Source organism: Panthera onca, chromosome C1, assembly GCF_046562875.1.
Source record: "Panthera onca isolate mPanOnc1 chromosome C1, mPanOnc1 haplotype 2, whole genome shotgun sequence".
NCBI classification, from domain to species: domain Eukaryota; kingdom Metazoa; phylum Chordata; class Mammalia; order Carnivora; family Felidae; genus Panthera; species Panthera onca.
In genome coordinates this window covers 184,951,383-184,972,528 of record NC_138346.1, presented here as the reverse complement: position 1 = coordinate 184,972,528, position 21,146 = coordinate 184,951,383, and the positions used below count along the sequence as shown (strand labels likewise).

Sequence of the window (21,146 nt, the reverse complement as noted above, 5' to 3'; positions counted from 1 at the left end):
TGTATCTCCCTTTCACTCTGCCCCTCCCCTGCTCATGCTCTGTCTCTCTCTGTCTCAAAAATAAACATTTAAAAATTAAAAAAAAAAAAAGATCAGCAATATTTTTTGTGTCTTACAACTTTTCTCCCATCATTCACAGGAAGATCAGTTTTTCCTGTATTTGCCAGTCCTCCCTTAAAATCCATCACTTCATCACATGATGCCTCTTTTTTTTTTTTTTTTTCTAAGTAAAACAAAACCTGGGAATGGAACATAAACTTGTGCTGAACCCTGATATGAAAATGAGTAGGCACTGGGCTTCCAACTGCCAGTGAAGTGCCAGTGCAGAAGGGCTGTCCAGGCTGATGGATGCCAGAGACAGGTAAATGTGCCCCCATTTCAGGCCTGAAATGCCTGCAAGAATTCCAACCTACCACTTTTTGGGTTCTGTGGACACATTCTACCTAGAGGCCCCTCAGATGACAAGGTCTCCCTCACTGCAGGCAATGGCTGGTTGCCAAAGATTGCTGGACTGGGAGACAGAAAACTAGATTATGTTTCTATGACAACACAAATGGTACCACCTCCAGGAAGCTTTCTGTGCCTCCTTCCCTGATCCCCACTGCCTCTCCATATTACATTTCTCCCCCAAGGAGTCATGGCTCTGGGTACTTTCCTTGCCCCTCTTAGAGCAAATGTGGTGATGTGGCAGCTGGTACTGTGAGAAGACATCACACAGACCTTGGTTCACTTCCTGACTCTTGTCACTCAATTCCTGAACCTCAGTTTCCTCAGCTGTAAAATGGAGACAGTAATCTCAGCAGCACACAGAACTGCCCCCATCCCGGGACCTGACAACCCGATCCTCAAGCTCCTGTAACATGATTGTGCCCAAAGAAACTGCCTAGCAGCCCAGAACCACAAGAGAATACTCACTAGGCCCAGCATTGTGGTGGCAGGCACCCCCCCCCAACCTCCCCACCCAGATCTCCAGCCAGCCGCAGCCAGGGAACAGACAGCCAGCAGTGGCTAATGATACCTCTCCCATCTTCTGGACAGAGTAATTGCCAGGTGGGATGGCAAGACCCCAATTATTAAGGGTCTGTCCAGGGGTGTGGCCACAGACATGTCCAAAACTGAATTCAGCTTCCCCTCAAACGTATTACCCTTCCTGCTCCCTATCTCAGAGAATAGCATCACCCAGGGCACTCAAATTGGAGATCAGGATATGGTCCTCACAACTCCTTCTCACTTATGTCTCTCATTCCATCACCAAGTCCTGTCATTTCTACCTCTCAAATCCATCCATTTCCTCCCATCCCAGGGCTGCTGCTGTAGTTCGTGCCACTACCCACCTCTTCACAGGTCTCCTGGCCTCTACCCTGCACATCTCCTCCTGCCACTGATGAAGATGCCTCAATAGCTCTCAGAAAACCAGCCTCAGTAATTGTAAGTCCCCCACCTTGCCCCAGTTTGGTCCCAGCTTACCTTTCTAACCTCATCTCCACTCCTTGCCTCATGTCTGTAGTTTCCCCAAATTCACTGTCCTGTTTCTCACCTGCCTGTTTTTGCTCATGTCATTCCCTGTCATTAATGTTCTTCTCTTCCTCTCTTTTCCACTGACTAGCTCCTTTTCATATAAGACTTAGCTCAGATTTCCATTCTTCCAGAAGGCTTTTTGCTCCTCCATTCCCCACACACTCCCAAACTAGATTAAGTGTTCCCCTTGTTGCCACTTACTGAGCACTGTTCCAAGCACCTTTGATGCCTTAACTCATCTAATCTTCACAGCAAACCCTGTGTCTAGGCTCTCCTATTACTACTTTACAGGTAAGAGAACTGAAGCTTATAGAAGTTGAAGCAAAACTACCAAGGCCAAATAAGTGCCTAGTAGTCTATTTACTTTTTTTTTTTCCTTAATAAAAAAATCTGCATTGTTCTTTTCTGATTATGAAAGTACCAAGAAAAAGGTAAGAATTACTCTTCTTTTTGTCATTTTGGTGAATTCCCTTGGTCTGGCATGCAGTAGGCAAAGTAAGCGCCAGTTCTCTATGCCTATATATACATGCTGATTTGGATAGCATTTTATATAAACTGTTCACACCCTTCCTGCAGTTTCCTGAATCTGGAGCTCTTGGGAGTGCACCGAGCACCCCCCTCCCGCTTCCATCCAGTCCCTAGTAGTACCAGGCTCTCGGTCCTCTGAGGTGTAACTACAGCTTACTTTCCCGGCGAGATGAGGACAGGGACGGGTCGAATTGGTTCTTAGTGCACAGACCACATCTGTACACAAACCAGAGTCCAGAGACCAGGCGAGGTGACGAGCGGCGCTCAGGCTTGGGGCGGCCCCTCCCAAGGCCCGGGATTCCCCCTCGCTCCACCCCCACGCTCTCCAGCCCCACACCTTCTCACCTCTGTACCCAAACCTCAGGCCCGGACCTCGAGGCCACGGTCCCGCCCGCCCCAGGTGCCCCCCACCCCCACACTCCTACGCCTCGGGTCTTCCGCACCGCGGCTTCCGGCTGCCCACTCAGCGCACCTGAGGCAGCCGGCTCGGTTAATTACAGCCCCGCCCCCAGGCCCCTGGCTGCCTCAGCAGCCCAACTCCCGGGCTCCCACCGCGTCCCCGGCTGCAACCGCGGAAGCTGCTAACTGGGAAACTACCGGCCCCGTCCCCCACCCAGTTCAAGGCCCTGGCGCCCTTGGGTCAGGGCCGGAGGAGGCAGGCACTTCCAGACAAGTGCTGGCGCCGGGTGCGTCGCACTTGACGGAAAGGACGCCTGAGAATAAATCCGGAGCGGATTTGCATCACATCAGCAGGGGAGGGCTCGCTGCCACCGAAGTTCCAAAGCGGAGGACGTCCCCGACCTGTCCCGGCCCAGTGGCGGGTTTAGGAGCAGTGGGGAGTGGGAGGGAAGCTGCTTAAAGGGAAGAGGTGTGTGCCCTGGCCGCGAAAGCTGGGGCAGGAAGCCAGCTAGTGGGGAGTAATCTCCTCTCCTTGGCTGGGCTGGACCTCAGCCTGGGCTTGGGTCCTCGTGGAAGGAAGTGGGGACAGAGGTTTTCTGTGCATGTGTGTAACTTGGATGAAAGGAAACAGCGCGGCCCGGACTGGTGGGAGAGCCTAGCAATCCCCACCCATACTGCTAAGACTCTCCCAGCCGTGGTCTTCTGAGATCCCCCTACCGCCGCGGGAGCCCTTGTATCCCGGTGGCCTGAACCTCTGTGACTACTGTGTGCTCATAGAGCAGACAGTCCTGACCTCAGGTCCTAGCCTTGGCTTAGACTATAGGCCATCAGACTTCCACTCCACCCACATGGCCAGTCTTTGCAGGGCAACTCATTCATGTCTTTCTGTGAGGCTGCTCATGCTGTCTCTCAGCCACAAAGTCTTTTACCCCTTTTTATCAGCTAAAATATTGCTCCCTCTTTAAGCCCAGCTCTAAAACCACCTAAAGATCTTCACTGAAGCCTAAGGGTCAGTGCCCCTGCCTCTCTAGGCCCCCAGTGTACAAAGTCTGGACTTCTCTTTTAGCCCTGACACTTCTCTTGGTGTATCTACCAAGCCTGTTTTCTCTGTTAGACTGCAAGTTTTCAAGAAAAAGAGTCAGGACCGATTCAACTGTGTCCTCAGTGCCAATGGGAGTGTCTGGGACTTGGTGGGGACAGCACTGGCTGCTGTGTGATCTTTGGCAAGTCCTCTCCCTTTCTGAACTTCAAACTCCTCCCTCACCCTTACAGTGAAGGATTTGGATGAAACCGTCCCCAGGGTTGCCTCCAGCTCTGACCCTGTGAGCCAGTGACTTCCTGGATCCCCAAGCCTCATATAATGACCAATATTGGGAAGGGCAGGGGTCAGGGTTCCATTTGAAATTCTTCCACTTCCACTTGAGTCAGTTAACAGAGGCAACTGTAGGAGCCCCTGGGTGACTCAGAGAGTTAAGCATCAGCCCTTGGTTCAGTTCGTGATCTCATAGTTCGTGAGTTTGAGGCCTGCATCGAGTGAACAAGAGCTACACTTCTCTCTCTCTCCCTCTCTCTCCGTCCCTGGCTCACTTGTGCCCTCTCTCTCTTAAAAAAAAACAAAACAAAACAGAAACAAAAAAACAGAGGCAACTGTGCAAGGTTGATGAAGCTTAGGAATCCAAAAGTTTCTAGGAACTTCAAGGAGGTGAGTCTAGTGACAACACACCATGATGCTAACCCAGCTGGAAAGTCCCCTGCCCCCAAGGTTCCAGGGGCCTGACAACCAGTGCCAGCAGGGGTGGGGGTGTGTAGTGGGGGTGGGGGTGTGGGGTTGGTTAGGCCATCCCAGAAAGTGAAGAACCCCCCCATTCACAGCCCCTCTCCAACCGATACACACTATCTCCAGGAACAGTGGCAGCAGTCCCTTAACCCCCTGAAGACCAGCCCAGGACCACCCTACTCTCCACTCCAACCCCCTACACACCCACCCCACCCCAGCTCTCTCCAATCTGAGTTGAGAATACCCAGAGTCCCCAAGAGGAGACTCAGTTCAGCTCTCTCATAGCACAGGCTGTCAGCCCCCATTGCACACTTCCTTAAAAGGAACTCCTTAAATTCGGGGTCAGCCACATGGATTACCTTCACTTTACCCGTTGAAGCCACATGGATTAATGCTAATCTGAAAACACAGCCCTCAAATTAGGACAGACCTAGCTGAGTTTCCAGTCCTCCCTAGCTGAATGACCTTAGGCATGTTATTTATCTTCTTCGAGCCTCAGTTCCTTCATCTATAAAATGGCAGCAATGATTTATATACACAGTGGTTGTGAGCATCCTATAAGATTTATAAAACACCTGTCATAGGAACTGACATATGTAGGATGGCAAATGTAAGTATTATTTATATTCCCTATTCCCTCCATTTTCCCTGAAGCTGCCTGACCCTTTCTCTGGAAGCTGGGAATGCAGACGTCTAAAATGGAACTGATCTGGACAAAACCAGGACTATGAAATAATAAAACCTGTGCATAGGACTCAATTATAGACTTCAAAAGAAAGCAAAGGATGTTTGAGGGACACAATTTGCCAAAGGTCATATAGCAGATGGAGGTAGGTAGAATGGCAGGCAAGCAGGGAGAGGGAGGCAAATGGGGATGTGGGCCGAGGTCGGGGCTGAGGTCGGGGCTGAGGTATTGAGCTGAATCCAAGGACTAACAGCCGAACAAGAGGGTCTCCAACTGACATTGCCCTGTTTCCCATGCCCAGAAGGGCTTGGCATTTGCCTCTCTCTGGAACTGCTCCTTCTGGGTTCCTGAGTTTGCAGTAGTTTTCCAGAAATGCTAGGTAAATATCCCTGTTGTTTACTGAGTTCCCATACTGACAAGAGTCCCCATACCAAGTGCTGCCTCATCTTTGGCTCCTTCTTCGGAGATACTTCTCCCAGCACCACCCCAGGCAGATGCCCTCCACAAGGTCCCTTACCAAGGCCTTGCTAGGGGCTCTGCACCCCACCTACCCCACAGCATGATCTTGTTCACGGGTCAGCATCTTCTTTGGAGAGTCTGCTCTTCCCAGCAGCTCCAAGAAATTGTGGTATATGAAATATTTTCTACTTAGTACTTTTCTTCCCAAAAAAGTCAGACGTGGCTTGCCATTCCATTACTAACCTTTGAAAATGTCTTGGGGCTGGTGTTATTCCCACTCTTGGAGAAATCGGAGGAATTGTGGCTGGTGTACTTGCGACTTGATAATTTTTTCTCTAGGCTAGGTTTTCTTCTTCTTCTTCTTCTTCTTCTTCTTCTTCTTCTTCTTCTTCTTCTTCTTTTAGTTCCCCTCTCTTTCTCCCCCTCCTGCCACCCCACCCCCCTCATCGTCAGGAACCAAGATATGTCCTCTTGGAAGTTGTCTGTTCTGTCTGGTTTATTACAGGCTTCTTAACTTATCCTAAGCTCATATGTCCTGAGCTCTCCGCCTCCTTCTTAGTGTTCATGTGTGAACTCCTTTGCCCATCCCCAATGGGGGAACCTCTAGTTTATTTATTTATTTTTTAAGTTCATTTATTTTGAGAGAGAGAGAGAGAGAGAATGGGCAGATAGAGGGAGAGAGAGCGAATCCCAAGCAGGCTCTGCACATCAGCACAGAGCCCCATGTGGGACTCAAACCCACAAACTGAGAGATCATGACCTGAGCTGAAATCAAGAGTCAGAGGCTTAATGGACTGAGCCACTCAGGTACCCGGGAATCCTCTAGCTTAGACATTCACCTGAAGGTAAGGATTTCACTAATTGATTTCTCAAGACTTCTAATTCAAGGATACTCTAAACTTGTGATCTGGGAGTCAGTGATGCCAGAATTCTATATTCCTGATTCTGTAACTCAGATTTCACCATGCTAGAATTCTGTGATGCTAAGATTCCATGACTCTGGATTCTATGCATTTAGAATTTTATGTTTTTTTGTGTTTCATGAATTTGTCATTGACTTAGTGACAATAACCAGGATTCACTTGTCCTGGGTTTCTGTGTTTGTTTTCCACAGGATGGAAGTCTCAGTTCTGGGCTCCCTCCTCTGAATTCACTGAAGGCAGGGAAGGAGATGATTATATAGGTAAAGGTAACATTCCCACTTCCCCTGGGGCTTCAGGGCAGCCCAGCATTCAGTCCACCTCCCTCCCCCCAAGTCATTTGGGCTGCAAGTATTTGAGTGTAGCAGGAAAAGCAGGCTCCTTTGCAGCCCTTCCACCCAGCTTTCTTTCCTCCCTGGCCTGCCCCGCCCCAGGATCCGGGAAAGAAAGTTAACTGGGAGGCTGGCCCGGTCAAATGGGCAGAGGGGGAGGGAGGGCTGAGTACAGGGCAGGGCAGGTAGCCAATGAAGTAGGTATGGGAGATTCCCCAGGGAGCCCTGTAGCTTTCTCCGAAGGTGAGGAAGGAACAGAGGACGGAAGTGGGGGTGTGGGTGAGGGTACTGGTCAGGGTGGGGTGACCGGTATTGCATTGTAAGGCTGGAGCTGGGCTTCCTGCCATTGACCCATTGGTGACAAGGGACCTCCAGCCTGGCGCCCTGGGAGTGGTCTGGTCTGGTCCCTACCCATTGACTTTGTGTTTCTGTGTCTGACTCAGACTCCCAGGAAAACCCAGAGGGCAGAAATTGGGGATGGAGAAACTGATCCTCCAGGGGTCCTTCCTGGGAGGGCCACCTGAGGCCAAGAAAGGGGACAGGACTTTCCAAGGATCACACTAGGGTTTGGGACAGAGCAAGGACTGGAATTCTGAGCTCCAGCTTGCAGCCCAGAGCTGTTCTCCCAACACTCCAAAAGGTCCCAGTTTTACAAAATGCTCCCACAACAGGACAGCTTGGCCGGACTCTGGGATGGAGGACGGGCCCGCCCCCAGGCAGCCTCCCCAGAGCTGTCTGGACCCCTCCTCCAGCCCCCAGGCGCTTGGCTGAAGCTGCCAAACCCGATTTTCCGGTGGCTGCCCAGAAGCTGGCTGGAGCGGGAAGCCTTCTCTGGGCCGGGACCCCTCAGGCCACTGTCCTCTTCCTCGTGCCCTTCTGCCCCCACCACTTGCTCTTACTCGGAGCTGTGCCACCACCACTTCCTCCTCTGTCAGCCAGCAGTCTCCCCTGCCCAGCACCAGGAGGTGTGATCCAGCACTGCCCCTCTCTGTTTCAGTTTTCTCATCTGCAGATGGAGGACTAAGGACTGGCTTGACTCCCAGGGATCAACTGTGAGGAGGCTCCAGAACAAAGGGGCTGTGAATAACAGTGGCTCCCCACTTGGGTGGTGGGTTGGTGCAATGTTGGAAGCACAGCCTGGGGTGTGAGAAGGAAGCTCTGTTCTGGAGTGTGCTTTTGGGGTAGAAGGTGCAAGGTAAAGGAGGGTGCCCCTCTGGTGTCCTCAGGCTATCTCATGAGACAGAAAGAGACAGAGAACATCCATCATCCCGGACTGAGTCCCCTTGTTACTAATGTTCAGAGTTCTTGCCACAGTTTGGTGCCGTGCCTGTGTGGTCTGTTTAATGTCTGTCTCCCACCGAGCTGTAACACCCACCAGGAAGAACTCCTGCTGTCTTGCACACTGCTCTATCTCCAGAACTTGGCACCCTCCCTGGCACATGGCAGGCACTACTGCCTGAGACAGAGTTTCAGACTGAAAAGCAGAAGCAGAGGCACCCTAGGGGCTGGAGACCAGCCGGGTGTGCTCACCTAACCAGGCTCCTGCTCCAGGCTGCCACATGGCCCAGGCCTCTTCCTCTGGGGTTCTCAACCTCCAGGGAGCCCTGCTGGGGTGGGAATGAGTGAGCTGTACCCAGTCATCTAGGGGTCACCTAGACTGGAGTGGTGGGTGCCCTCTGGCTGCAGCTGCCTCTGGGAGCCTGGAGGGGGAGGGGCCAAGGAGAAGCCCGTCATTGCAGAGGGAGCTAAAAATAGCCAGAAGAGATGATGTCATCAGGTTCCCACAGCTCAGCACCCCCCTCACTCACACACACACACACATCCTCACAGACACAGATACACACAGACACAAGTGTGGACATACACACACACACACACACATACATACACACACACATACACACACACACACACACACACACACACACACACACACACTCTGCTAGGGGAGGGAAGTTTCTGGGTTCCTGGGCTGCAGGGGCAGGGAAGTCTGGTGAGTGTGTCTGCACGTGTGCAGGTGTCTATGTGTGCCTGGGTTTGCATGAGTGTGATTGCATGTTTCTATCTATATGCTTATGTGCTTGTCCAGATGCATGCATGTCTGTGTGTTCATTTGTAGGCATGTGTATGTGCTGTTACATATGCCATGTGGGGAGGGCCATGTGCATTAGTGTCAGTGTTTATCTCTGTTTATAAGTATGTACTTGCATGCACCTGTGTTTGTTGCTTTGTGTGTCTGTGAGTCTACTTATATTTACATGTCTGCATATGTTCATGGACTGTGGCATGTGTCTTTATATGTGTGGGCCCCTCTGTGGATCTTGGGCACTAGCCCAGCCACCTTGCTGCCTCCCCCTTCCCCCCACCCCAGCCAGCACTGTCTGGGCATGATGTGTCAGTGAATTCTCTGCCGCTTCCTCCTCTCAGGGTCCCAGTCTCCGGCAAGCCTTAGAGTGGAAGGACACAGACACAGTTCATTTTTTCCTCACAGGCTTCTTAAACCCCAGGAGGCCAGGCCAAAGCTCTCAGACTTCACTCTCACCCCCACCCCGCAGGGAAGAGAGCCCTGGACACACACCCAGGCATAAAGTGACACCTCAGAGACCGAGTCCCTCACAACGTTTCCCACCACTGAGACACAATTCCATGGAGATACACCCCACAGAAATGCAGCTACACCTGATGACACATGGGCACACACTCAGAAATCCAAATGGAAAATCCCCAGGCCAGAGTGCTTAACACCCTCCCCCTTTCTGGACTCAAACTCAGTCTTGCCCCACCCCTAACCACCACAGCTCAGCTGACAGTCCTGGAAAACACTGGCCTCGGGGAACAGCTAGGGGGCTGAAGGTGACCAGTCCTCCTCAGAAGCAACCCTCTCCTCCTTCAGGCTGCCCCTCACCCTCTCTCCTGACCTTCATTCCTCTTAGCTGAAGCCTCTGTCTGGCACACCAGTAGCCTTACCCTCGACACACAGACGGCCACAAAGTCACAATCTATTGCAGAGGCACACTCAGCCACATGTCTGCTCAGACTCCCATCTCCACACACACTCAGACACACACACCAACAGCTACTTCTGCACACTGGCCATCATAGGCACAGAGCCACATAACATCTCACATTCAAGCACTCGTGGAGTTACACTCAAGTAGTGAAATCTCTTTCATCCTATCTCTTTCTGATCTGTGCCTCTACCTCCCTCCTCAAGGATCTGGCTCCCTATAACTTCCAAGATGTCTATGGAGACCCTTTTCCCTGTGCAGTGCAGGAAGGATCCCTACCTCCCAGGGCAGATCAAAAGCTGAGGCCAAAGATGGAGAAATGGTGTGTGTTGCCGACCTTGTCCTGTCCTTCCATTGCCTAACTGTGATCCCTGCTGTTGTCACTAAAGCCCGCCCCTGGGAGCATTCAGCCCCAACCCTGCCCTCATACCCTGATGCATATTTATCTGGAAACACCTTGGAATGGAGTAAGGCAGTTGGAGCAGAATTGATTGTATTTGTCTGCTGTTAACCACCCAGGGCCCTTAGGAGATGCAGGTCCGGAGACAGCCAAGCTTCTGGACTAGTTTCTGGACATTTCTAGAAGATCAGAAAGCTGCCAGGTTGACAGAGGTGTCTGAGAACTAAGGAGAAGAAGGAAAGGGAAGAGTGTGAGGAAGACAGCAGTTCTGGAAGCTCTACTGCTCTTAGATTCACAGTCTCCCAAGCCCTCTGCTTTTAGTCAATATGCCCTCCATTAAGGCTCTGAGCCTTTAGGATGTCTACTATCAAGACCCCACCATACTTTTGGGGTGGTATTTCTCACAGAGTGTGCCTCCTAGAATGCCTATGCGGGGCTAAAGTGGGGGAAAACTAATGGCTCTATTTTGCCAACCCCCCCACCCTGCCTCAGGGCCCTTGGCTAACCTGGTGGTGGAAGGATCCACACACTGGTGGTGGTGACGGTGTGAGTGTTGTTGATATCTGTGGCCAGGGTGGCAAAATTGGTGGCTGCAGTGGTAGGAGTTCTGCCTTGGGGTTTCTGCCGATACCTTCTACGGCTACACTTGAACATCCTGGGAAATTGAGGCCTAGGCCAGCCCATCCCTGGCCTGCGGTAGCGGAATCTTAAGCCCCGGGGCCGAGGGGCACGGGCAAGCTGAGAAGGGCCCATGGGCACAGGGAGCTTCTGTAGTGTGCCTGAGGGCACTACTGGCCAGGGCAGCTGGGGCCTCTATGACATAGAGTCTGCATAAGGGCGGTGCTCTTTATTATAGGTCCTGGTCCCCAGCCCATCCCCATGGGTCAGACTTCCTCACAATTCTCTCCACAGGTCCAGCCCAAGGGCCAGAAAACCTCAGCTTGGCCCCTAGGGAAAAGGAACTCTGAGTAGGGGAAAATTACTCCCTCACTTTCTCATTTATCCGCATTAACAATATTAACAATATTTATTAAGCATTTACTGTGTGTCAAACAGTACTGACTACTTTACAAACACTATCTCTTTAATCCCACAAAGTTTAAACTCTATCATTATTCCTATTTCATATACAGTCGATTCTCATTATTCATAGTAGTTAATAAAGTCGTCACCACAAATAGTGCATTAGTAAATTGAGCCAATGCATCTACAGGGTTAGATTCCTACCAGTCTCTGGTCACAATTTTTTCGTCAACTGATCAATCAGAACATGACCTTGTTTTATGTGTTTCTGTTTAAAGACACCTAATTCAGGGGTGCCTGGGTGGCACAGTCGGTTAAGTGTCCCGACTCTTGAGCTCCGCTCGGGTCATGATCTCAGTTTGTGAGTTCAAGCCCCCACATTGGGCTCTGCGTTGATGGTTCAGAGCCTGCTTGGGATTCTGTCTCTCCCTCTCTCTGCCCCACCCCAGCTTGTGCGCACTCTCTCTCTCAAAATAAATAAATAAACTTAAAAAAAAAGGTACCTAATTTAAAATATACTGTTGAATCATTAACATTGAACTCATAGCCAACACCACTATAGCTTGTACCTGGATGACATATCATATGTCCTCTGTAAGGCACATCACAGGCTTCTTGTGCTTAGCAACACTAGACAACACTTCAGCATTATTTGATAAATGGCAAAATCATCAACAAAACACAGAAATGCATAAAATGTGACACTAAATAGCCCACAAGAAGAACATGTGTTTATATTATAAGAGGTGAAACAAGAAGGTAGAGTATCCTCTTGTTCAACCTCAGCTGAGAACAAGAAAATGAGGCAGCTCAAAATTTTTACAAATGTCCATGAATGACCACCAAAGTGACACGAGTATTGGTTTGGGGTTACAGATGAATTTTAGTCAGTAGGCAAATTCACAGATATGGAAGCCATGAATAATGAGGATTGACTGTATAAGGAAACTGAGGCTCAGTTAGGTGAGGTCACACAATTAGAGACAGGGAGGGGTTCAAATCCATGATGGCTCTAGGGCCCAAAGCCCAGACAGTTAACTCTTGCTGTTCTGCACTCATTTATTCATTTAATCATCCAGGAGATGTTCACTAACAACTTCATATGTGCTGGGCTCTGGGGATGTAGATGGAGGTGACATGGCCCCGATTCTTCTTGAGTGGGAAGAGAAAGCCATGTGGATAATCAGTGCAGGTGGAGGAACAGCTAGGTCCCCAGGGGATGTAAGTTGCGTCAACCCGGGGTTTATTTCCTTTCTTGTAGGTGACAGTGTTGTCAATGGTTCTGCCAGGCCTTGCACTGAGTTGTTGTGGGACTATGGACTTGTCCTTTCTCCCTCCACAATCTCTTTCCCTCCTATTTCACCTCTAGTCCTCCTTCCCAGCCTCTGCTGTTTCTCTGTTCCTGCAGGAGCCTGCCAGCAGATTTTAGGGTCCTCAGCACCACCCTATACAGCCTCACACCTACCTACTCCCCCTCTAGCCTCTTCTCTTGCTATCCTCAGTCTTAGAAAATGGACCTTTCTCCCATCAACTTCTAGCCACTACACCCATAAACCCACTTTGCCCTTGGCCTTCTTCCTCAAGTCCCAGACCAAGGCCTCTTCCTCTGCTCTTTCTGGATGTCAGCTCTTCCTGCCTTCTCAGAGATTCTATCAATATAGACAGTCTGCTTGGTGGTTAAGATACAGACTCTGGCACCAGGCTGACTAGGGTTGAATCCTGGCTCTGCCACTTATGAGCTGTGTGATCATGGCAAGTGCCTAACCTTCCTGTGCCTCTGTTTCCCCGTATTTAAAAAGGGGATAAAAGAGAATCTATCTCATAGAATGGTTGTGAAGAGGGGAAAAAAGACTATATATGTAATGCATTTAAAACACGATCTACACAACTATTAGTGTCATCAGCCCTCCTCTCTCCCCTGTTTCTTCACTGCCTCTTCCCATTATAAAAAAACAAAACAAAGTGTCAACTATATTCAAATTTTTAAAAAAATTTTAAAAGTCCACTTCATCCAACTCATACCCCCTCTGGTGATGATTCTTCCCACTCTGACCTCCCACTCTGTGGTCATTCTCATTTGTCCCAGAGTGGTGAGAAAATCTTATTTTAAAACTCTATATAACTATTCTGTTATACAGACCAGGACACAGAGGCTTGAAACTGAGTCTAAGAAGGGGCGCCTGGGTGGCTCAGTAGGTCAAGTGTCTACCTCTTGATTTCGGCTCAGATCATGGTCTCACAGTATTAAGCCCCGTGTCTGGCTCTGCGCTGATAGCATGGAACCTACCTGTGATTCTCTCTTTGCTCCTCTCCCATGCTTTCCCTCTCCCTCTCTCTCTCTCAAGATACATTTTAAAAATAAAAAGAAAAATAAACGAGTCTAAGAAATGCCCCTGGGGTTGCACAGCTAAGAAGCAGTAGAACCAGCATTGGAGTACCTGGTCTGAGTGATTCCAAGGCCAGAACTTCCCCAGCACCTCAATGTCGGGCGGCAGCATTAGAGTGGAAAGTAGGACCAGCAGCGGAAAGAGGCAGGCAGGAGTTCAAATTAAACCCTGAGGGATTAGGGGCGCCTGGGTGGCGCAGTCGGTTGAGCATCCGACTTCAGCCAGGTCACGATCTCGCGGTCCGTGAGTTCGAGCCCCGCATCAGGCTCTGGGCTGATGGCTCGGAGCCTGGAAACTGTTTCCGATTCTGTGTCTCCCTCTCTCTCTGCCCCTCCCCCGTTCATGCTCTGTCTCCCTCTGTCCCAAAAATAAATAAAAAACGTAAACCCTGAGGGATTTTTGTAGAACGGGATTGCTGAGCCTTCAAATTGGGGTGATGTTTTTGTGGGACCACGGTGCCACCTGCTGGCAGAAAAGAAAAGGGTGCTTAACGCAGATTGCTTAGAATACTGGATCGCAGCGGAGGGCGGGGGAGCAAGAGAAAGGATGGGAAGGGAGCCGAGTAAGGAGGAAAGAAGGGAGGAGAAAGATGGGGAAATTGAGATTTTGCAGAGGGAAAAGGACTAGGAGTCATTTGCTGCTCAGAAGAGGGGACAGAAGCTACTAAACCTTGGCCATTTCCTTGAAAGTATAGATGTGCTTGAGTGTGTGTGTGTGTGAGAAACAGAGACAAAGAAACACAGAGAGACTTTAAGAATGTACCTCAGATGTTGCTTTGTTGTTTCTTAGTTGCTGGGATCCGTCCACACATAGGTCAGAGTATGTGTGTTTGCATGTGTTTGTGTGCACGCTCACGAGAGCTGGTAGGTGTTTATGTACATATCTCTGTGTGTGTATACAAATGGCAGCTTGGGCAGAGGTGTGCGTGCCTGTGAGCACACAGGGTGTATGAATGTATCAGCAGATGAGGGCTAAGAAGCATATGTGCCCGGTGGTGGTGGAGGGCACCCAGAAATTCTGTGAGCTGCTTGTTTACCCTCAGATTTCTCTTCCTTCTTCAGATCAGGAAAGGTGTTGCTGCGGTTGGTGTTGCCAGGCCGACGAGGCCCGCTGCTCCAGTGGCTGTGGGGACAGATCTCCAGGCAGCAGGGGGCAGCAGGGCAAGAGGAGGCTGAGTGACTGCTGGGTGGGGCAGACGGGAAGGCAAGCAGAGGAGGAGGCCTTGAAAAGCCCTGCCCCGCCTACAGGTGAGCAGTGGTGTGTGAGAGCCAGCCCCTTCTCACTGCCTGCCCACTCAAGTGGCAATTCCCTGGAGTTGCCTGTCCCCTCTGGAGCCTCAGCAGATTCTTCTTTCAGAACTCACTACCAAGAGCCCTGAACAGGTGATGGTATAGGATAGGGATTATCCTATAAAGTGAAATCAACCTGTAAACAGGTTTGGGAAGCTGGGAGGCCAATGGAGAGGGTCCGGAAAGAGTCTAGGGCTGGGTTGGGAGAGAGGTCCAGGACATAGTGGTGCCAAGGAAGGGCATGAAGTAATCTGTAGTGTGGGGGCTAGGTTTGGGGCGCCAGCGGGGAAACCTGGGTGTTAGTATCTCAGAATGTCAGGTGCTGGTAGAGGTCTGGGGCAGTACAAAGAGGTAGGGGTGTCAGGAGGATTTGGGAAAAGTCCTGAGGTGTCAGAGTCTAGATTCAGGGGAATTTTGGTGATTTATGGGTCCTGGATGCTGGAGTCTGCTATGTCAGGGTCCAAATGGCAGAGCCAGTCCAGGGGCCAGTGGAGGCACGTGGCACTAATTCCTAACTCACACTTGTCTGCCTCTCAGGAGCCACCATGCAGTGCTTCAGCTTCATTAAAACCATGATGACCCTCTTCAATTTCCTCATCTTTGTAAGTATGGGGGTTGTGGGCTCTTCGGGGCTCCCTATAAGAGTGGGTCACAACCTAAGCAGAGCCCAAGCTGGGAAATAGGACACTGCTGTGTCCAGACTCTGTGGTGCAAATTTCCCATTATGATAGGGTGCAGAATTCTCCCCAAATGCCAAGTCCTGGTCTCAGGAGCAGCCTGGCTGCTACACAAGTTGGGGAGGAGAAGCGTAGGAGAAGGTCCTCCCTTCCAGGAAGCTTCAGCCCAGATTTAGCGCAGGGCAGTGTAGGCTAACAGGAGCGATTGTCCCCTTTTATAGGGACTGGGGGCCCAGTGAGAGGGAGAGGTTTGCCCAAGCTTACCTAGTGATCAAGGAAATTCAGTGGCCTCTGTAGGACAGGCAGCTGAAAGGAGAAATGCCTGAAGACCTCAGAGCAGAGAGTCGGCCTCAAGCAGCCTTTATTCATTCAACAAACCTCAAGCAGCCTTTATTCATTCAACAAACATTTATGTGCTAAGACTGTGCTAAGTGCTGGGGTGAAAGGTGAGCAAGCCCTTTCTCTGCCCTTGAGGATCTCAGATCCAGCAAAGCAGATAGGCAGACGGTGGCAACGTACTGTGTCTGGCCTTAGCAGAGGGGCTATGGGAGCCCACAGGAGGGGCCTGAACCCTGGTCAGAGAAGACTATCTGGAGGAAATAGGTGAGGCTGGGAATTTGCACTGGGTGAGGAGGTTGTAAAGCATGCAAAAAGACCCAGAGGCAATGAAATTGGATATTGTTCAGAAAACCAGGAACAGATTGTATAGGGCATGTTTGAGGAAGCTGAGTAATGAGGCATGAACCCTGGAGATGGTGGTGGAGATGGGGAGAGATGGACAAAGACAAAGGCCTCAGATGGTGGCCAAGGGGCAGAAGGGGGGCAAGGCAGACAGAGGTTTTGGAGGTAATGTCTGTGGTTCTGGTATGAGCAACCTGGGGGATGTCCCACAGGCAGCTGCATACCCAATGGGGCTGCAGCTCTGGTTGGAGCTGGACATGGATATTTGGAAGTCATGTGACCACAAATGGTCAGTGAAGCCACTGAGTGGGTAAGAGCACTCAGGCAGAGTGACCTCTGAGAAACCCAACTTACAAGGATTATGTGGAGAAACGGCCACCAGGAAGCAGATAGAGAAAGAGCAGTGGAAAGAAATCAAGGAGAGCACAATCTCAGAGAGATCAGAAGGGCATGGCACATGAAGTGTCCACCAGATTTAGCACAGCATGGCACCACAGACCTTGGAGCCACACTAGAGTGGCTTAGAGTCAGTGAAAAGTGAGGAAGTAGAGACAGGAAGTGTAGATGGATTTTTGGAGAAATTGGGCTAGAGGTGAATAACCTGACTCCAATATGGTCCATGCCTTGGGCTTCTTTTAGCTTCAGGGCACTAGCCTTTATCCATATATCTGGAGAAGGCAAAGGGATCCCAGCAATATGGAGATAGTAGGGGCTCCGGTACGAGGGGGTTAAAGGCAAATCCGGTTTGGTTTCTGGCCTCTGTTGGTCAGGCTTTGCCAGGCTGGGCAGGGCAGGGCAGGTCTCAACCTCCTTGAAATTTGACCCTTGTAGGCTGGGAGCCCAGCTCTCTGTCCTTGGGCAAACATGCCTGGGATCCAGCCACAATCTGCCACCTGGTTCTAGCCTCAGTTTCTATAGCTGGGCACCAAGGTGATGTCAGGCTGATTCATCTGCTAATACTCTGGATCAGGATGGCTTTGCTCTAAGAGGTGTGGCGTCTGGACAGTGTACCTCCTGCCCAGTCTGGGCCTCAGAATCCCCTGAGGTTTGGGGTTGAGCAAGAGAGAGCCTCTAAAAGAAACCCTGGCTGTACTCCCCCTCTGGTGCCTCAGTTTTCCTGTGAGGCAAAGAGAGGTCTAGGTTAGATGAAGGGCAGGCCTGGAGTTTGATCCTGGAGAGGGGCCAAATGGGGCCTCAAGGTAGGTGTCCCTTCTCCCAGAGTCCCTCTCCAAGGTTGGAAGCAGGTGTAAACCTCAGCCCCACCTCTGTTGCCATGGTGACTGTTGAGCCTGCTCAAGCTACAACCCCACTGTTTCACCTATCAGAAGACAGAGGCGTTTCACTCTGCAAGGAAATGGGGTGGGGGGGGGGGGCGGGGATACCCTGCTGCCCTCACCTGCTTGTTTTCACTCCTAGCTATGTGGCTTGACCCTGACAGCAGTGAGGAAAAGTCTTGCCCTTCTCCCATCCTGTAGATATTTCTGAACCCCTGATCCCATTTATATCTGCATAGGTGCTGGCTATGGGTGGCCCAGCTCCCATTTTTCTGGCTCTACAGAATATTTTCCTCCGTGCAGGATGAGTTTTTAAGACTCCTTAGCCAATAAAGGGAGAAACTTTCTCATTTCCCATCTTCCTGACTCAGCTGCATGGTAAGGAGCTGCTTGCCCACACTGTTTTATGGTCTGCCTCTCTGTCCCCAGCTGTGTGGTGTTGCCCTGTTGGCAGTGGGCATCTGGGTGTCCGTCGATGGGTCATCCTTCCTGAAGATCTTCGGGCCGCTGTCATCCAGTGCCATGCAGTTTGTCAACGTGGGCTACTTCCTCATCGCAGCTGGTGCTGTGCTCTTTGCTCTTGGTTTCCTGGGCTGCTACGGTGCTCAGACTGAGAACAAGTGTGCCCTCATGATGGTGTGTCAAACCCAGCTCCATAGGCCCATAACCGAGACCCGGGGCCCCCTCACCCTTGACACCAGGCTCTGGGGATCCCCAAACCGTGCTCTGGACTCCAGACGCCTCAGCAGAGGGGGCAACTGCCTTGTTTTAATGGGTGGTGGGTTACAATAAGTGAGGCAGGAGGGACTGTCTCTAAAATTCAGACCTCTGTTCCCCATTCAGTTCTTCTTGATCCTCCTCATCATCTTCATCGCTGAGGTTGCAGCTGCTGTGGTTGCCTTGGTGTATACCACCATGGTGAGGAGTGGGGATAGGGCAAGGGGGAAAGATCGGGAAAAACCCTGCAAGTGGGCTGTGGCCTGTGAATGGCCACCTTCCCTACCAGGCCCTAAGCATTGACCTGCCCCATCCAGGCTGAGCACTTCCTGACGTTGCTGGTAGTGCCTACCATCAAGAAAGACTATGGTTCTCAGAAGGACTTCACCCAAGTGTGGAACACCACCATGGCAGGGGTAAGGTGGGCTGGGGGAGATTTTGGAGTGGGGAGAAAAAACGAGGCCCCACTGACCACCCTTCCCTCCTCATTTCCAGCTCAAGTGCTGTGGCTTTAACAACTACACGGATTTTGAGGGCTCTCCCTATTTCATGAAGAACCATACCTTTCCCCCATACTGTTGCCTTGACGATGGCAATGGCACAGCCACAGAACCCTGCACCAAGGAGAAGGCTAATGACAACATTGTACAGGTGTGGTATGGAAGGTTGGGGGCTGCTTTAATGTCCTCAAAGTGCTGAAAGAGGGAGGGGTGCAGCTGCTGACTATAGCCCCTCTCTTCCCTCCCCCAAGGGCTGCTTCAATCAGCTTCTGTATGACATCCGAACCAACGCAGTCACTGTGGGTGCTGTGGCAGCTGGAATTGGGGGCTTGGAGGTAAGGGGCATGAGGAGGTTGGGGCAGGATATCCCCACTGGATCAGGGTGCTTGACCCATCTTGGAGGCCTTGCAGGAGACAGACTTCTAACAGAGCTTCATGTAGAGTGTCTGGGAGGCAGGAGACTGAAGCGTAAGGACCCTGATCATATCCCTCATCTCTACCTATTCCTTTCCCACCAGCTGTCAGCCATGATCGTGTCCATGTATCTGTACTGCAATTTGAAGTAAGTCTGCTTCTGCCTCCGCCACTGCTGCTGCCACATAAGAACTGGGAAGAGGCATCCTGGCACTGTCAAGCGGCAGTGCTTGGGCTGAGGACAGGATCTAACAGTTTCATTTGGGCCAGAGTGGGCCCAGCCTTGCTGCTCTGGACTTGGGGCCAAATAGGGGACCACCCCCTTCCAGCTGTGCCTCAGTTTTCCTTCCAATGGTGGGGTTGGGGTCAGAACCTCTAAGGCAGTCAGTTCTCCTGCCCATACTTCCAGTCTGTCCCTTAAACCCTTGACACCCTTTCAAGCCAACGGGGCTCTCAGTGATCCCAGCAGCCCCGCTGCGGGATGAGAGAAAGGCACCCTAAAACATGGGCACATGCAAAATCAGCAGTCACCAGGCGGATGTGTAGAAGGCTCTTCAGAACTCATAACCCAATTAAAATGTCTCTGTTTGGAACTCTTTTCGCGTATCCTTGGAGAGGCAGGCCCATCTTGCCTCACTTGGCCTCAGATTCCTATGGGGCTGGTGACTCAGAAGGCCCCTGGAAAGGTCACAAGGGTGGAGGTAGATGCCTATTTTCCCCGTTCATTTGGATTCCAGGCCTGGGAGGGAGCCTAACAGGGATGACCAAGAGGGCACTCGGGGAGGAACTGGGGGCTGGGCCAGTCTGCCTTCCCATAATGTCGGAGGACTTTGGCCTGAAACTACCCCCTCCTGGGTGGGGGCAGTGGACTGGAAAGCTATGAAAATAACAAGCCTGTGCCCAGGTGGGGGTGGAGAGACAAGAAATACTGCCAAGGCAATGGGAGGGTCACTTCTTAGGCTCTGGAATCCCTCCAGAAGCCCCCATCAGAGGATCCAAGCTGCCTACCCTTCTCACTCAGGCAAAGCCCATACCTGTCCTTGCCTTGGGGATTTTAGAAAGAACTTTGTTTATTTTGGTCTTGGCTTGCCTCTGGGACTCTACAGATCTGATCTCTTAATCTTAACCACCCCCAAGCTCTAGAAACTGTGCCTAGAAAGGCCAAGTGACTTGTTCCACGTCCACAACCTTCCCTGAAGGGCTGAGCCTTGACTTGGGCCCAGACTGTCTGACTCCAGAGTCTGGTGGGGTCCTGGCTGATGTGGAGTCCAATTTACCTGAAGGCCAGAATATCCCAGACATAGATCTGATTGCTGCTGAACCAGGACGGACAACACTAAGGAGGGAGGCTACAGCCAGCAAAACCCAGACTAGCAAACCAGTCCTCCTTACTCCCCACCTGGTTTTCCTAGGGCAGTCCAGAACTATTACCCCTTGCTGAGCCCACGAAGGAACAGCAACCTGGACAGAACCACACAGTGCCTGAGAGCTAGTCCCAGGTCCAGATCAGGAGCCTGCTGGGGGGCTGGGCAGGGAGAGCAACTAGTCCCTCTCCCCACCTTCACAACCTTACCATCTCTCACACACCACCCTTCCCCAGGTACCTACATGGAGGCTGCAGGGGATTTGTTTGCCCAGGGCGGGCCTCCACCACCTCGTGAGCTAACTGCTCCTCAACTTGACTGTTGTGGCACCTCAAGCAATATCTCTAGCTCCAGCAAACACTGAAGGCGTCAGGGTGGCGAGAAATGTCGGAGCACCTGTGCCATGGTGGAGGGAGGGGTAGAGCTGATAAAAGGGCAGGAGTTCTAGTCAGTTCCTGCCTCCCTGGCCAAGGCTCTACATAAGGCACTCACCACTTACCTTGAACAGACTCTGCAGGCTGACCCATCTCAAGAGGTGTGGTCTACACTAGATCCCTTAAATGTCCTGCCACCTGCCTTAGACTTTCTTATCCACTCCTTCTAGACAGTCCTATCCATTTCCTGGTGCTTCTATGACTAAGTTAGATCTTTCTAACTTCTTTGGATCACTGGCTAGGTGAGAATCTGATGAAAATGATGGCTTTTCAGGCTATCTGGGTGGCTCAGTTGGTTGAATATCCGACTTCGGCTCAGATCATGATCTCACAGTTTGTAAGTTTGAGCCCCACATCAGG

General features: G+C 51.2%; 2 protein-coding genes across 2 annotated transcripts; one reads left to right on the top strand and one right to left on the bottom strand.

Moving 5' to 3' along the window:
• Positions 1–10,102: 10,102 nt before the first annotated feature.
• P3R3URF (PIK3R3 upstream open reading frame) lies at positions 10,103–10,839 on the bottom strand. The gene is made up of 2 exons (XM_060625602.2): positions 10,533–10,839; positions 10,103–10,249 (listed from the first exon to the last, which is right to left on the bottom strand). The coding sequence occupies exons 1-2, from the start codon at positions 10,777–10,779 to the stop codon at positions 10,206–10,208; spliced, it is 291 nt and encodes a 96-aa protein (XP_060481585.1). The 5' UTR covers positions 10,780–10,839; the 3' UTR covers positions 10,103–10,205.
• A 3,836-nt stretch (positions 10,840–14,675) lies between these two features.
• Positions 14,676–19,581, top strand: TSPAN1 (tetraspanin 1). Its single transcript, XM_060625600.3, has 8 exons — positions 14,676–14,818; positions 15,263–15,327; positions 17,787–17,993; positions 18,201–18,275; positions 18,392–18,490; positions 18,570–18,725; positions 18,826–18,909; positions 19,093–19,581. The coding sequence occupies exons 2-8, from the start codon at positions 15,271–15,273 to the stop codon at positions 19,138–19,140; spliced, it is 726 nt and encodes a 241-aa protein (XP_060481583.2). The 5' UTR covers positions 14,676–14,818; positions 15,263–15,270; the 3' UTR covers positions 19,141–19,581.
• The last annotated feature ends 1,565 nt before the right edge of the window (positions 19,582–21,146 follow it).

Bases quoted from the DNA above. Each gene is read 5' to 3' on its own strand.
- P3R3URF (XM_060625602.2), bottom strand. From the start codon at position 10,779: ATGGGCCCTTCTCAGCTTGCCCGTGCCCCTCGGCCCCGGGGCTTAAGA. The intron at 10,250-10,532 runs GTTAGCCAAGGG...TCTTCTCCTTAG, and splicing joins GTGGATCCTTCCACCACCAG to TTCTCAGACACCTCTGTCAA.
- TSPAN1 (XM_060625600.3), top strand. From the start codon at position 15,271: ATGCAGTGCTTCAGCTTCATTAAAACCATGATGACCCTCTTCAATTTC. The intron at 18,276-18,391 runs GTGAGGAGTGGG...TGCCCCATCCAG, and splicing joins CCTTGGTGTATACCACCATG to GCTGAGCACTTCCTGACGTT. The intron at 18,491-18,569 runs GTAAGGTGGGCT...CCTCATTTCCAG, and splicing joins GGAACACCACCATGGCAGGG to CTCAAGTGCTGTGGCTTTAA.